Genomic DNA, 13,814 nt, shown 5'->3' with positions numbered 1-13,814 from the left:
TGGGTATAGCATCATTTCAGCTTATATTAAGACAGTGTTCAGTCAGAGCGGTTGAATGAAGTGTGACAAAAATGCATTGGACTCGTCACACCAGCATGGACCATTGCTGCAAAACTAAGTTTTTCACCATAGATTACTTAAATAAATGCCTGCTAGCAAAATAGTCATGCAGGGTATTTACAAACTGGCATCCCTTTACTTATCCATATACAGCTTATTAATATATTATTAACACAATCATTATCTAGTTAGACCATTAGTGAGCTTTCATATTACATCACGAGTTGATCAAATGTCTTTGAATAGCACAGCCAACTGGCTAGTCAGCATCACTTTTTGTCATTCAAACATCTGATGCAACCCTGTGAGAATAAAGCATCAACTTCACACTTCACAACCATGTACAAACACTTAAAGCAGTCTCAAGTAAAGTGATACTCTAACTCCCTTAAGACCCCAGTGATCAGTGTCCTTTGATCTTTCAGCACTATTTGAATACACACACGCGCGCGCGCGCACACACACACACACACACACGCACACACACACACATACATTGTCTCAAAGAGATACACTTTGGCCGGTCGCGCAAGTATGTTGTGCTGTAATTCTGTATTTCCCAGACCAATCAGCTAGAATTTGTGCTTTGGGAGAAATCATCAAAAATGTGGAGTAGAAGATGAAACAAACATTCTGCATTGGCCATGGTTCAGTATATTCTAGTCGTTCACTAGAAACAATGGAAATTAGCCGTGCCATTTTTCAGAACGGACATTTCTGGAACAGACACTGAAGTTCTGTGTTCCAGACAGAATATCACTTTTACCAAACCTCTTCATTTCTTATCATAAAAAAAGTGATAGTGACAAATTCCCAACATTTTCATTTATTATCAGAGGCTACTGAGTCACAGCACACACACTAAATATAATTATGTGGAAACAAGATACTGATACACCTTCGATGGGACGCATACCCGGCTCTGGCCTTAAACAATTATCTTCTTGGGATGTAATGAGCCTCTGGAGTGAGAGGAGAGGGAAACCCCTCTGCTCTCAGCCCATAGTCACACATATACATAGATAAGAGAACAAAAAGCGCAGTTACCCCTTTCCCTGATGCATCGACTGGCAGCAGACACAGTGACGATTACAAGAGACAGATGTGGAGCGAAAAGTGAGGATGATGCAAGCACAGGGGAGCCCCAGATGTCCGCTGCTTGACGGCAACATCAACAATCAAAATGAAGAACATGGAGAAAGCAACAAAAAAAATATGGTAGCTAGCGCTGCACATGTTAGGGACTTGAGAGCCCATGAGCTGGTCAACTGATACTGAAATTCAAAGAGCTTTTTTTGTTTACATTGTCCAGCGGGTCATGCTCCGACCCAGAAAGTACCAGTTGTCCCAGATGGTGACATGTGACAGAGCATCCCATGGAGGAGGGGGGGTGTGGGGGGGCATGAGGGGGGAGTAGTTGCACTGAGGGGAACATCATACGGGACGAATCTGAAGGAATGAGAAACGAGGAGTCATCATGTGCAGGATGAAATCCAGTAGGGAGGATTAAGACACGGTTTATGGGGCGGAGGATGCGGAGGGGAACGTGGCTGCCACTGCGTCTCGCATAGCCGAGGGATCAGGGAAGGATCGCGATTCATTTGGCTTTGATTTCAGTATAGTCGCTGCCGTCATCCCCCCTCCCTGAGGCGCCCTCCCTGGACCTGGCCCCGATAAACTCCAGAGCGGCATAATTCAGCTCTTGCCTCTCCAGGTCTGCCAGAGAGCCCACATGTTGATAATCCCCGTCTTCTCCCTGCAGACAGAAAGACACAAGGGGTCGATCAGAGTCACAACTCGGCCGCTGACACCTCAGACCACAGATAACACCATGCACCATAAAGAAAAGATAATATTAGTCGTTATTGGTCAACACAGTAGGTGCTGACAAGGAGACTGAGATGTTTCCTGTTAGTCCAGCAGTTTCTGTTAGCACTGATGCAGCCATGCAACAGCAGTTTTGGAAATCAAAGGCAGTATACAGAACAAAGAAGCTGATATGCAAGGAGATGACGTCTATCACTGCGGCTTGTATGTTTTTAACAGGGATTTGTTTAGGAACCTTACCGTAGTCTCCTCTAGAATGGAGTTAAACTTTGAGCCCAACAGCTCTGTCTTAAGCTGTGCAAGAGTTAGGGAAGAGAAAAACAGACAGAAAAACGCAGAGAAGCGATGAAAGCAAGAGAAAACAGTGTTTGGAAAGGTCATGGTTGAGGCTACTTGATTGGTAGTGGGAGAGATTCCTTCTAGGAACACAAAGCTTAAATGTCCTCATTCTCAGAGGTCAAATGGGGTCTCATCATTTACGACTTGTTTTTCATGACACAAAAACTTGCCCCAAACCGTTTGCAACAATCTGAGAATGGTCATCCAACCCATCCTCCATCATAATCATAATCATTGACGTCAACATGTCTCACCACTTTCTTCCTCAGATTTTGTTTGTCCTTCTTGACTGCGCTGTAGTACAAAGCTGGGTTCTCCAGTTTAGAGACCAGGTCCTGCCCAGGGTTGCCATTCTCTCTGGGGGACGGAGTCACATGATCAGACTCGGTCTCACTGCCACTAACGCAGGGCGACACTCCAAGCCTGGGCATCCATTTTAAAACAACAAGCTCTACAAGGTTATGCTCGAGGCCAACCGTGGCTGTGATTGACGTGGTTATTTCATGGGTTTAGTTGCTGAGCTCACACCCGCTTCAGGGGTGATTTGCCATAGGAAGCTTGCTTTTTTTTGGGTCCAAATATGCCTTGGAGCTAAAATAAAGCACCTTGGTTAAGAGGGCTACCTGGGTTGTATTTAGCGTAGCAGGTCAAGGATACAAAGCAGTGTCAGAGCAGGGAATTGTGCCTGCAAACTATAAGGTTAGTCCAGCTTGCTAACCCACTGCACAAGGCAGCCAATGTGGATCTCCAAGGATTTCAACAGGGGGACTTGTGATGGCAAATAAAGTGAAGTTGCTCTGGAGACACGGCTCTGATTCTCACGTCCATCAATCCCACATTCACTCATGTACCGGATACATAGATGTGCTTTAGAATGGATGACTAGGCTTAAGTGTTTCCTTGGATTTCAAAAAAAAGCTTTGTGAGGAAAAAATGACTACTTCTGCCTGGCACTGCCCTCTCCATTAGTTTGTGATGTATACTCACTTCTTGTTGTTGTGGCCCACGTATCTCACTGCTGCAATGATGAAGGCTATGACCGCCACTCCTCCAATGGTGCCAACTATGACGGCCATCATGTACTTTTCTGAAAATAGAGGCAATCAAAATAGAAGATGACGGCATATGACTTAATTATGGATAGGCTGCATCAGCTTATGGAAAACACTGAGGTGCATCTAGCCAACAAGAGGAGGATGCATCGGAAAGAATGAGAGAAGAAGAAGAATTTCCAATTCTAATGTGATTTTTTCAAATTCAAACCATCATGTGCTTTCTTGAGAATGAAACACAATAAAAAATTTTAAATGAGCACTTTTTGACTTAATAAAAAAAAATAAAAAGCAAACAACATATAAGAGGAAGAAGAGGAGGGTGAGGAGGAGCAGGAGAAAAGAAGAAGAATTATTTCCTATTCCAGTGTAATTTGCTCAAACTCAAACCTCCATCATGTTCTTTGTTTAATAATGGATAGATTTCACAACACATAAGAAGAAGAAGAAGAAGAGGATGAGGGAATGGAGGAGAGAAGAAGAAGGAGAATTTCTGATTCTAATGCGATTTCCTGAAACTCAAACATGTCAAAAGTGATGCCCAGCCGTTGATTTCTACTCACTCTCTTGCTGCAGCTCCAGATGGACGCTCTCGGTGCCGTACATGTTGCTGACGCTGCAGTGGACGTTGACGGCCGGGCCGCCGTTGCCGACCCGCTCGCCCTTCTCCCGCAGCTTGATCATGCCCGTGGACGTGTGTCCGTCCGTGTGCGTGTAGTAGTTGTACCTGCCGTCCGTTTCGTTGATGGTGATGTTCAGGTCGGGCAGGTAGAACTCTATGGTGGGTTCGGGGTTTCCCGTGGCCATGCAGACGCACTGGACGCCCTCCCGCACCACCGTGCACTTCGACTCCTCCAGGAAGACCGGGGCATCTGGGCAATAAAAGGATGCTTATTTGCTCAGTGGCAGTTATTAGAGCTGCAACTAACAATTATTTTCATTATCAATTCATCTATTTATTATGTTTTTGATTAAGCGATTAATCATTTAGTCTATAAAATGTCAAAAATAATGTCAAATGCCTATTACTAGTTACCAGAGCCCAAAGTGATTCTTAAAATTGCTTATTTAGTCTGACCAGCAGCCAAAAACCTCAAAGTATAATGATGTGAAACAGAGAAAAGCAGCAAATCTTAGCATTTGTGAAGCAGGAACCAGCAAATGTTTGATATTTGTATTTGATAAATGACTAAAATGATTGACTATCAACATTATAATTGAATAATTTTCTGACGATCATCTAATTGATTAATCAACTAATCGTTTCAGCTCCAGCAGTTGAGTTGTGTCAAACATTTTGATTACATCTCCCTCAGTGACACAGTATTACAGGCAAACCCATCACAATATAGAGAGAAAACACTCAAAACTGATGTCAGTTGGCATCAATTAATCAACTTCTCATCTCACATTGTATTTGGAATCAACAGGTCAGTATTACTCATGGTCTAATTCTCAGCCTTTTCCTACTTTTTGGCAGTAGTGTTGTGTGAAATGCATCACAGTGAACACTCACACTCCACTGTGATGTTGAAGGAGCTGCTGGCTCGGCCGTGCTCGTTCTCGGCCAGGCAGCGGTACTGCCCGTCTCCCTGCGGCGTGATGTCTGCGATCTCCAGCACCGACAGCTCCTCGGCGGTGATGGTGCCCACCAGCTCCCCGTCCTTCAGCCAGGTCAGGGTGGGGGCCGGGCTCCCCTGGGTGCTGCAGTGCAGGGAGAGCGAGGATCCCTCCAGCACCGTCATAGAGCCGTTCACTGTCGGCTCACGGGGAGGATCTGCAAGAAACCAGAGTTTCATTTTTAATTCTTATACTGATTTGGAAAAAGCCAGGTGCCAGGGATTTGTGTGGGAGGAGATGCATTCTATTGATGTTGCTGCAATTCCTGCTGATCGCCAGTAGAGGTTGATAAAGGTTACGGATTACTTAATGCCCCTTTGAAGTGATGTTGAACTTTGGTAGTACCTTGGGCTGTGTAGTTTCCTGGACATGATGTAACCCCAAAATCTGCGATTCTCTGTCATCTGTTATTGTCTGTAGCGGAGCCCCAGAGCAACAGACAACAGAGAATCGCCGATTTTGGGGTTATATCATGTCCAGGAACACAACCCAAGATACTACCAAAGTTCAACATCACTTTAAGTATTCCAAGAATAATAAACACATGACCACTTAGGGTTAGTTAATTCAGCAAGCTGTTTCAGAATTGTATATGCATGCTATAAATCTGCCATTAATGCCCTTAATTATAATGTCTTTATCATTTAGGTGAACTAAAATGAGGCCTATCAAGCTTCAACTTCACCTGCGCTCCCATATCTTTTGTGCTGTTTTTTAATCAATATAATGTGTAAATGTCTCGTGTGTCTATGTGCAAATGAACCTAATCTAAATCTAAAATAGGGAGAGAGTTGAGGTGGAGGAAGCAAAGAGAAAAGGACAGATTGAAGTTTGAGAGGATGGTTGGGAAAAGTTTAGCAAAGGAAAAAGTCTGTCCTGATTTAAGCAAGAGATCAATCCAATCCTCCTTGCACCTGATCATGCTCCTGTCTTGTTTCTTATAATTTTTCAGTCATTTCTCCCAGATTCTTATTTCTTCAGAAAGTGTTGACCCTTGCACCCCTTGCTGTTGGCTACTTGTAATGTTGCTGATGTGGGAAGTTAAACTTATTCAACTGTGCACTCATTGTAAATCTTTCAAGAAGCGTAAGAGCGTCACCTAAACGCCTAAATGTAAATGTAACGTCGACGTTTTCGAGACTCACACTTGACGGCCAGGTACATGGAAGTGTTCATGAGGCCGTATCCGTTGTCCCCGACGCAGGTGTAGATTCCCTCCTGAGCGGGCGTCACGTCGTCCAGGGAGAGTGAGGAGTTGGAGGCCGTGTCCCACAGGAGCTCCTGGTCCCCGAACATCCAGGAGATCCTGGGAGGAGGGTTACTGTCCACCTCGCAGTGCAGCGTCACAGAGCTGCCCTCCATCACCTCCGACGAGACGTTCACCCACACCGAGCGAGGGGCATCTGTGGGGGGAGGGGGGGGCGGATTCATTTCATGTCCCAGAACAGACAACACTAAATAAATGCCCCTTGAAAACGTTGCAGTTGAACTTTTCTGATAAAAAACAGATTCAGCAGAAGAAGGTTAGCATCCCCCATCCCTCCTCTGCATTGAATAACATGGGAGCAAAGGCCTCTCTTCTCGTGTCACTGTATGTACATTAAAGGTGCTACAAAGAAGCGTTTTAGCACAAAGAAATTAATAAATTGGCAGTAATTTTGAGATTTTATTAGTATAATTACCACAAACAATTAATTTGACAATATGATGTGTACAAATACTACACATTGCACCTTTAGGATAACAGAGATACAATCCCACACACTTACAGCCATGCAGTTTCCATGCTCTGATGGAAGTTGCTTAGACCAAAAGCTTGCTTTAAAAATACAAATTGCACCTTCCTAAATGTCCAGAAGATTTCTGTTTATATACTTGACTATTATCTCCAGCACTTTAACAAAATAACAAACTCAGGGTCAGTCAGTACATGACAGTCCAAAGAGCGACAGTCACCGTAACACCATGTTACACTTCGCCAAAACCGGGCCTTCCACATAATATCCTTAACCCCATCATTGGTCTGCAGGTTGTTTCAAGTGCATCTGCCATTTGGAGACGCCCTCCGTCTTTATGTCATATCTATGTGCTACAGAGGGCTACAAGAGGCCTCAGATATAATCGATGTAGAGCAAATTATAAATAGAGAGAAGTTCTCTGTCTCACTCTAGATTTGTCTTTTGAGTCAAAGGGGCTCTCTGCTGCTCCTGTTGTTGGAGCACGATTTCAATTCTGTGTTTCAAACCTCCGCTCTGTTTGTATACTTCAAAGGGCAAAATAAAAGATTTGTACTGCCCCATAGACCATAATATATCTGTGGAATACCATTGACTCAAAAATCTTCAGGTGTCGAAATCTTGCTTTCAAAACTCACTTTCTAGCTCACACTATTATGAGTGAGCGAGACATTTCAACTACGAAGGCTATTGAGCCTCGTTCTCAAGCCGAAAAAAGCAAATGAAAAAGCTGTATTATTATTAGAATATTTTGCATTGTCATTTATATTACCTCATCACTACACATTTCTGTTGGATCTCTGCTCTGCCTAGCTTGCTTCCTCATCTCTATTGTGAAAATGTACTGTTTGTGTCAAATACAGGCCACAGTTATTCAAGCAGACTGGAGTGGTTGTATAGGAAGAGATGAGCTCTATCAATGCTGTTGCAATTCCTAATGGACACCAATCAAGGTTGATATGGGCTGTTGATTACTTAAAGGAAATCGTCTGAGGAGAAATGTTCACTACAGATTCACATGAACGTTGTCGAAAACAGCGGTTGTAGTGAAGATTTGCCCTAAGTAAGGTGTATATAAAGGTCTTCTCTGCTTACTGTGTGATCGTTTGGCTTCAGAAGACTTGGGTTATGATGCACAAGCTGTATGGAGTAATTTTATAGTCATTTTTTGCCCTTTTTGGAAGAACCGGACTCTGACTTAAGTTGTTTCCACTTCTACGGAGTGGCAACCTCCCTGTGTGTTATATGGACGAACAAAATTCACCTGTGTTTCAACTGGCATGAGGGTGAGTAGATAATGACAGAATTTTCATTTTTGGGTGAACTATTACCTTTAATGTCCCTTTAACATGAGGTGCGAATCACTTACACTTGATGTCCAGAGAGATGAGCCTCTCGTAGACCAGCGTGGTGTTGGGGTAGTAGACCCTGCAGCCCAGCAGCTGCCCGTTGTGCATGGGTCTGGGTACAAAGGTGAGCGTGCTGGAGAGAACGGCCGTGTTGCTCTCCTCCAGGTAGTCGGAGGAGAACTCCGGGTCCGGCAGGTAGTCGGTGTACATCCACTGGATCTCTGGAGTCATGTCCGGACAGTTGTCAGGAGCGTAGCACGTCAGCTCCAGATTCTCGTCACTGACTATCTCCTCTGGGACGTCGATGTTGGGCTGATCTGGAGAACAGACAGACAGAGAGGATTAGTGGATTTACTCAATGGACACAGTTGTGCGAGATTTGTCTATTTATGGGGCTAAAATATTGTCAGAGGTGGTGGAAGTACACAAATCCTTTACTCAAGTCAAAGTATAAAAGTATCTGGTCTTAAATTTACTTAAACTAGGCTATAAAAGCAAAAGTAGTCCTCTAAATTAATATAATAAATCATCAGCATAATTTAGCAGCTAATAGTGTATTAATCCTTTTAAGGTGATACATTTACTAGTAATGTAATAAAAGTTATGTACCATTAAGGTAATAACTTTTTTACTGTTACTTTAACAAGAAGGTTGAAATTTTTCAAAAAGGGTGAATATGTATGGAAGAACTCTTTAGTGATCATTGCAAATGGCTTACATGTCAAAAATCGGAACCTTAAAAGTGAAAAATATAATAAGTATCACAGTAAAAGTATAACAGGAAAAGGTAGGGAGCTTGGTAGGTAACTTTTCACATTAATGTCAATTTTATTAACAGGATAACGGTTTATTATGTTAATATACAGGTCTTCGTCAGGCAAATGACCATTTGCCTGACGAAGACCTTGCTGGTCGAAAATGTTGCAATAAATTCTTTGGGAGCTTATATTCAGTGTGCGGACATCCTTCCTTGTCTCTCTGTAAGTTGCTGATTTTGTCCTGCACCTGTACCCAACTTGGGTTGGATGTGCACACCACTCCACTTTTTCTACTTTTTATTATGTTACTATGAAGTTATTAGAGATGGGACGCTATATCGAAATTCAATATAATGCAATACAAAAATGTGACAATACTTATTGTGGGGCAGAAAAATGAATCATGATATTAGCTACATTTTATTCTGTTGTAGTAGGCTAATCACAAATGAGACGGCTTGATGATCACAATTTCACAAGCTCTCCATCCAAATTATATTATTTGCACTTTTTAATGACATTTTTAAATTGTTGTTTACATTCTAGCAAGCCAATTCCTTTGCTAGAAAGATTTGTGGCTCAGAAGTAAACTTGTCACTGAACTTTTATTTATCATATCGTATCGTGGTTGTATCGAATTGTGAACCCCATATCACATATCGAATCGTATCGTGAGATAAGTATATTGTCTGATCCCTAGAAGTTATTCAGTTAACTTTCCCACTCCAATCAGCCGACCTACCCAGGACTTTGAGCTCAGAGAAGTCGGGGTATGTGTAAATGTTGGCGCCCCCGAGGTCAGCACGAAAGTAATATCTCCCTGAGTGCTCCGTGCCGATGTTGTTGATGAGCAGAGTGCAGTTCCTCTGGTGCAGGTCGCCCAGCAGCTTGGTGCGGCCTTTGTAGCTCTCGTGCACGATGTCCGTGCGTGATTTGAATACTACGGGAGGGAAGAGCTGAGGGTAGGGCTGGCCGAAGTACCAGATGCCGTGAATGCCGCGGTACGGCCTGATACCAGATGGGTACATGAAGGTGCACGGGATGACCACGCAGGAGTTAGTCATGGCCGAGATGTCCCGAGGTACCCATACGTTCCACTGGCAGCTGGCATCTGAGAGCAGAGGGGAGGCAAACGTTCAGCGAGATACACTGGGATAATTACTATGACTGAAGAGCTATTAGCTTTCCAAAGATACAAGATCACCCAAAAGAGTTTACTCAACTAGGCCACAGCTGCAAGATAAGACAGGAAACAAATCATGGTAAAAGAAGGGAAGCTGTTTTCCAGCTCCTAAAATGTGTATTTTTTTATAAACTGCTGCCAAAACAGTGAACAGATATTCCTTTCTAGATGTAATCAGGCACTTGCCCAACACTGTTTTCTCAGAGCTCCAGGACAATAAATATTTATTTTGGCCCACAGCAAATTTTCCTGTCTTTATAAGTGTTGATTTTTCAGTGACAGTGAGTTGATAAGTGTTGATTGGAGAGTTGTTTGCCCACTCATACAGCTGTTAGGCTCTGAGGCAGCTGTTCAAAATTATCAAAAGTGTTACATTAACTCTGATGGGTATGTTGGTGTTGATTTTTTTACTGTGTTTTGGTTTTGTCGTGACTGAATTGCAATTTAGACTTCTCGGAATGAGAAAACACTATCTCAACGTGACAGCATCAAAACGTACTGATACACTAACGGGCCAGTAGTTTCAGTGTTCGGGCCAGTAACTTTGAAAAACCACTGGCCCAAATTGACCTGAATGTCAGTCTCTGATGTTATATTTTGACATATAAAACCTAATTTCTTATAGAAATCAAATCCTGCTCAGTGAATTCAATGACATGGAGAAAGGAAAGGGAGAATTTGAGTGACTAGAGGATGTTATCCAAGAGAGGCTCTCATGGTGGGGGAGGGGGGGTTTGGGTCCCATGGAGGAGGCATATGTCTACTATGTAACCAGTGATGAATCTGTCTGGCTGAGTCAAAACAGTCAGCTGTCCCAGTGCATCATGGAGCAGCAGGCTTGCCCACCAGGTCTTTGCAGTTAACTGACAGCCAATTCAAGCTTTTTTCTTTTTTTCTTTCTTGAAAGTTGATCATTAAAATTTCCCTAAAAGTCAATGAGCCCTGTTGTCACCATCAAACGAGGAAGAGGTGGATGAATTTGTTACCTTTGATGATCAGCAAGAGTGGCAAGAGCAGCTCCAAACACCACATGGTCTCTGCTTAGCGCTGGACCATAGACCTCTGCAACAGATAACAGTCATGCATTATAGGACTTAGGATTATCATCAAGAAACAAATCTAAAAATGCATAGGTACTGCTGCCTGAGACAAAACATATCTTAGTATCTACATCTAAAAAACACACAAATATTCAAATTATTTCTGATACGTTGTCAATAGCTTGGACTACTGTAACTCTATTCTGGCCTCAGTTTAAAAGCGCTATCACATCTGCAACTTGAGCAAAATGCAGAGACTTTTGACCAGAAAACAGGAAAAGAGATTTTTTTTCAACCTCCCCTACACTGCTGTCCTGTTCAATTCAGAATTAATTTGAAAATTTTACTGTTAACATTTAAAGCAGTTCATGGTTTGGCCCCAATCTATATTTCCAAGCTTTTAAACCCCCCCTTGAACACAAACGGAGCCTCAGATCTTCAGGCAAAACTTTATGCTTTGTTCCTAAATCCAGGCTTAAGTGTAAAGGTGACCGAGCTTTTTTCGGTTCCCTAGACTCTGGAACAACTTGCCTGGAGACTTCAGAATGGGACTAAACTCTGCAGCTGCTTTTAAATCACAACTGAAAACTCATCTATATAAACTTGCATTTACTTAGCTTATTTTATTGCTATTTCCCTTGTATACTGTTTTGCTTTTTGCTTGTTTCTTTTGCTATAATGCACTTTGTAACTTTGTTAAATAAAGTCTCTTATCAGAGAGGCTCGGAAAATAATGTCCATCCCAACTCACATTCTCCACGTCGAGTACCAGCTTTTACCTTCTGGTAGAAGATAGAGAGTCCCATGCAGGCTAAACTGTTACAAGCATTCATTCCTGCCATGTCCAACAGGTAGGACAGGTTGCAGCCATAGCGGTTGTGCAATGTGGGGATGTGCAGTATGAGGTATGCAATTTGGTGCTGCCGCTATATGTTGATATTTTTTGTTCTTTTGATGTTTTGTTTTGCTATGTTGCGTTTGTACTGTGGAACTACAGCGCAGAGTCCAAGACAATTAAAGTATATCTTATCTTATCTTATCTTATCTAGTATTAGTATTCATGGAGATTTTAGTATAAGTTTTGGGCAGAGCATGGTGCCCACACTTCTTGCTAAAAATGACCTACTAAAAATGTATACACACGTGGTAACAATAATGAAACCTTCCATCAATGTGTGAAAACCTTGTTTCTCCAAAATGTCAACTTTTCAGGAACTCTGACCACCATGCATTTTTGAGTTTATCCAAGTGGGGTTTGAAAGGGATTCATAATCCCAGGAGTTGGAGAATTTTCTCAACCCACAGAGGAACATCTAGTCCTTCAACTGGAGTGAAAACATGAAAATCAGCCAAAACTGGAGTTAGTTTTCGCATGACAACAGCAATATGTTTTATGTTTTATGCTCATGTGAATAAGTATTTAATAAGTAACTGTGTCCAAAGATATGCAGGTCAGGTGAACTGAAGACTCTGAATTGCCCGTAGGCATGAGTGTGTTTGTGTGTAGTCTGGTATATGATGTATACGATCTAATGAAGTAGTATATGAATGATGTATAGTATGTATATGATGTAGTAAACAATGTGTATGAAGTATGTATATGACCTAGTATTGGATGTATATGATGTGTATATATACTGTATGTAGTATGTATATGTATGATGTAGCACGGTGTATGATATGTATATGATGGCATGTAAAGCCCTTTGATGCCTGACTGTGATAAAGAGTGATATAAATAAACAAGACTAGACTAGACTGGGGTTCACCTTGAAATGCTGATTGGTAGAAACAGACAGAAGCTCTGCAGGACCACTAGAGGGTGTTCAATCACACCCAGACAGCTTGACAGCCTCGTCCTGCCACTCCTCTGCAAAAGACAAAAAAAAGTTACATCAACATCAGCAATGACATCAGTCTTGTGAGCAACGCACAGGCCCTTCACTCACACAGAGGCTTGGTGAGGCACACAGTCAGTCAGCACCTGCTTGTGCCCCCTCAGTAGACTCACTCATTACAGTATGGTCGTACGTAAGCCCATCCAGTGAATGACAGTCACTGTTAGCTCCGCTCGGACACCATGAGTCACTACGCCAAAAGCCCAGGCCCCCACATCATGTCATCAGCCTCGTCATTGGTCTGTTTGTTGTTTTGAGTGCATCTGCCAGTTGGAGTCTCCCCTTATATGTCGCAGCTATGTGCAATAGAAGGTTAGCACAGACTAACTGGTTTATTGCCCATTACTGTATTTGCCCTTTAACCCCTTTAAAGCTGTATTTTATTCCCAGTGACATTTTTGCTGCTCTAATTGGCTTTCATTTATTGCTGTTTTTGTCTGTATAGCACTTGAACTCTTAAGACTCTTGAAAAGTGCCTATGCAAATAAAGTTTATCATTATTATAATTATGACTACAATTATCATGGCCTCTAGTACTGGAACATGCAAAATGTACAAATGTAAAAAATCTTTCTCAAAAATAATACCAAGGCACACTTTTTGCAATGAAAGACTATTTTTCACTGTAAAAAGCCTATTTTTCACGATATAAAGTCTTTTTAATATTTTTCACTGCAAAAAGTGTGTCCTTGGTTGTTGTTTTTTTTGAGAATGAACATTTTTTACATTTTTTACATTTTGCATGCTCCAGCACTAGAGACCATGCATATCTCTCTTCATGATCTAACTCGCTGGTTTCCAAGAGCACCTTTTTTGGACACCAGCAACTTAATTTGTTACGGACAGTGCTTCGCTCTTTGTATCTTCTCCTCTATAACTACAATTACTTGCACAGTAGAAGTACAGCAGTAATGCAAGTGCAAGTAGCAGCGGAGGATTTAGCCCCATGGCG

At 42.2% G+C, this 13,814-nt stretch overlaps 1 protein-coding gene across 2 annotated transcripts; it reads right to left on the bottom strand.

The window, feature by feature from the left end:
* Positions 1-66: 66 nt before the first annotated feature.
* Positions 67-10,956, bottom strand: mag (myelin associated glycoprotein). 2 transcript variants are annotated; one of them, XM_071907154.2, is made up of 10 exons: positions 10,911-10,956; positions 9,484-9,852; positions 8,004-8,300; positions 6,044-6,301; positions 4,795-5,055; positions 3,842-4,150; positions 3,214-3,313; positions 2,481-2,583; positions 2,128-2,181; positions 67-1,816 (listed from the first exon to the last, which is right to left on the bottom strand). In XM_071907154.2, the coding sequence occupies exons 1-10, from the start codon at positions 10,954-10,956 to the stop codon at positions 1,658-1,660; spliced, it is 1,956 nt and encodes a 651-aa protein (XP_071763255.2). In that variant the 3' UTR covers positions 67-1,657. The 2 variants fall into 2 exon arrangements, with proteins under 2 accessions (XP_071763255.2, XP_071763256.2); XM_071907155.2 differs by lacking the exon at positions 2,128-2,181.
* Positions 10,957-13,814: the final 2,858 nt, after the last annotated feature.

This window comes from Centroberyx gerrardi, chromosome 12, assembly GCF_048128805.1.
Source record: "Centroberyx gerrardi isolate f3 chromosome 12, fCenGer3.hap1.cur.20231027, whole genome shotgun sequence".
In the NCBI taxonomy this organism is placed as follows: Eukaryota; Metazoa; Chordata; class Actinopteri; order Beryciformes; family Berycidae; genus Centroberyx; species Centroberyx gerrardi.
The sequence above is the reverse complement of the archived record's forward strand: the minus strand, read 5'-3'. Positions and strand labels throughout refer to the sequence as shown.

Excerpts from the sequence above, each read along its gene's own strand:
- mag (XM_071907154.2), bottom strand. The coding sequence starts at position 10,956 with ATGTGGTGTTTGGAGCTGCTCTTGCCACTCTTGCTGATCATCAAAG. Across the intron at positions 6,302-8,003 it reads CATCTCTCTGGACATCAAGT|ATGCCCCTCGCTCGGTGTGG; the intron begins GTAAGTGATTCG and ends CTCCCCCCACAG. Across the intron at positions 3,314-3,841 it reads TCTGGAGCTGCAGCAAGAGA|AAAAGTACATGATGGCCGTC; the intron begins GTGAGTAGAAAT and ends CTCTATTTTCAG.